General features: G+C 54.6%; 1 protein-coding gene across 1 annotated transcript in view; it reads right to left on the reverse strand.

Moving 5' to 3' along the window:
- CTBS (chitobiase) overlaps positions 1-911 on the reverse strand; it is a 17,768-nt gene extending 16,857 nt beyond the window's left edge. Inside the window, exon 1 of the mRNA XM_006919362.3 lies at positions 624-911. Within this exon, the coding sequence (XP_006919424.1) occupies positions 624-806 (183 nt within the window). The 5' untranslated portion in view covers positions 807-911. The remainder of the gene's footprint in view (positions 1-623) is intronic.
- Positions 912-1,228: the final 317 nt, after the last annotated feature.

Raw genomic sequence — 1,228 nt, forward strand, 5'->3', positions numbered from 1 at the left:
CAGTCATCAATCTCTACAGCTGGTTTTCACGTTGCCTCCAAAAAGGTTTGCTTCAAGTTGCTAAAGGCCTTAGAAATTGTTAGGTGAGTAGAAGGAAAAGTTACCGAAAGACATGTTTTTACCAGCCTTCTGGGTGGCTTTGAGGTGCCTAAACGAAGGGGCTGTGAGTGTGGGAAAGCAAAGGTTGTCAGAACATCCTGCCCTCCAATGCCCTGCTGGGTGCTGAGATTGCTTCTCACGGAATCCTCATTCTCTTGGAAACCAGCGGGTCTTGCCACTCAGGGAGTAGCTCCTCATCCTAGCTCCTTGCTTGTAAGGCCAGACTGAGCTGCAGAGACACAGCGGCGTAATGCAAGGAGCTTGTGTTTGGAGGCAGCTCTGTGTTTAAATATTTGCCTGCCTCTTGCGGGCTGGCACTTGTGAGACGTGGGACGAGTTATTCAACTTCTCTGAGCCCGAGTTTCCTCATCTATGAGATGAAGAAATCCGTAAACAGAAAGGCCCTCAGCGAGTGGTGGAAGTTGATTTCAGCACCCACATCACTCTTTTTAGGGCTCGGCCCTACTCTAACTTCTCATCGGGCTTGAGAACCAGACCCAGAGGGGCAGGCGAGAGGTGCTTACCTCGAAGTCCGGGCGCTGGCGGATGGGTTGGCACAGCACTGGATCTTGGCACGGGCAGTTGGCCGCGGCCAGGACTGGGAGCAGCAGGAGCAGTGGCAGCAGCAGCAGCAGCGGAGCGATCCCTGGGGCGCCGCTCCGTGGGCAGGCGAGGAGGCGCCAGAGTATGAGCGGCGGACTGGACATGCTGGTAAGACACCGGGTGGCGAGCAGGATCCTCAGGCCAGGCGGGGCGAGGCCTGACGCTCCGCAGGCGGTCGGGGCGGGGCTCCGGGGCGGGAAGCGCCGGCTCTGGGCCATGGCCAATGTGGGTGACTGCGATCTGGCGGAAAGTAGAAAGTCAGCTGTGAACCCCAGAGAGCCAGTGCCTTGGGCCACAGCCGACCAGTTGACTCAATCAAGTAAATATCATGTGTTTATCTGTCCCTCCACCTCCCTCCCTCCCAACATTGCAGCTCTCTTTGGTTTATTTGTGTTAGTCATTTGTAAAATCCTTGTGAAGTCTGCAGATGTTGCCAAAATGGATAAGTAAGGGGCCTTGGAAGGGATGAATGAACTACGTGGTTGGAATGGCCAAAAGACTTTTAAGACAACATGGTGTTTTGAAT

Source organism: Pteropus alecto, unplaced genomic scaffold, assembly GCF_000325575.1.
Source record: "Pteropus alecto unplaced genomic scaffold, ASM32557v1 scaffold25, whole genome shotgun sequence".
In the NCBI taxonomy this organism is placed as follows: Eukaryota; Metazoa; Chordata; class Mammalia; order Chiroptera; family Pteropodidae; genus Pteropus; species Pteropus alecto.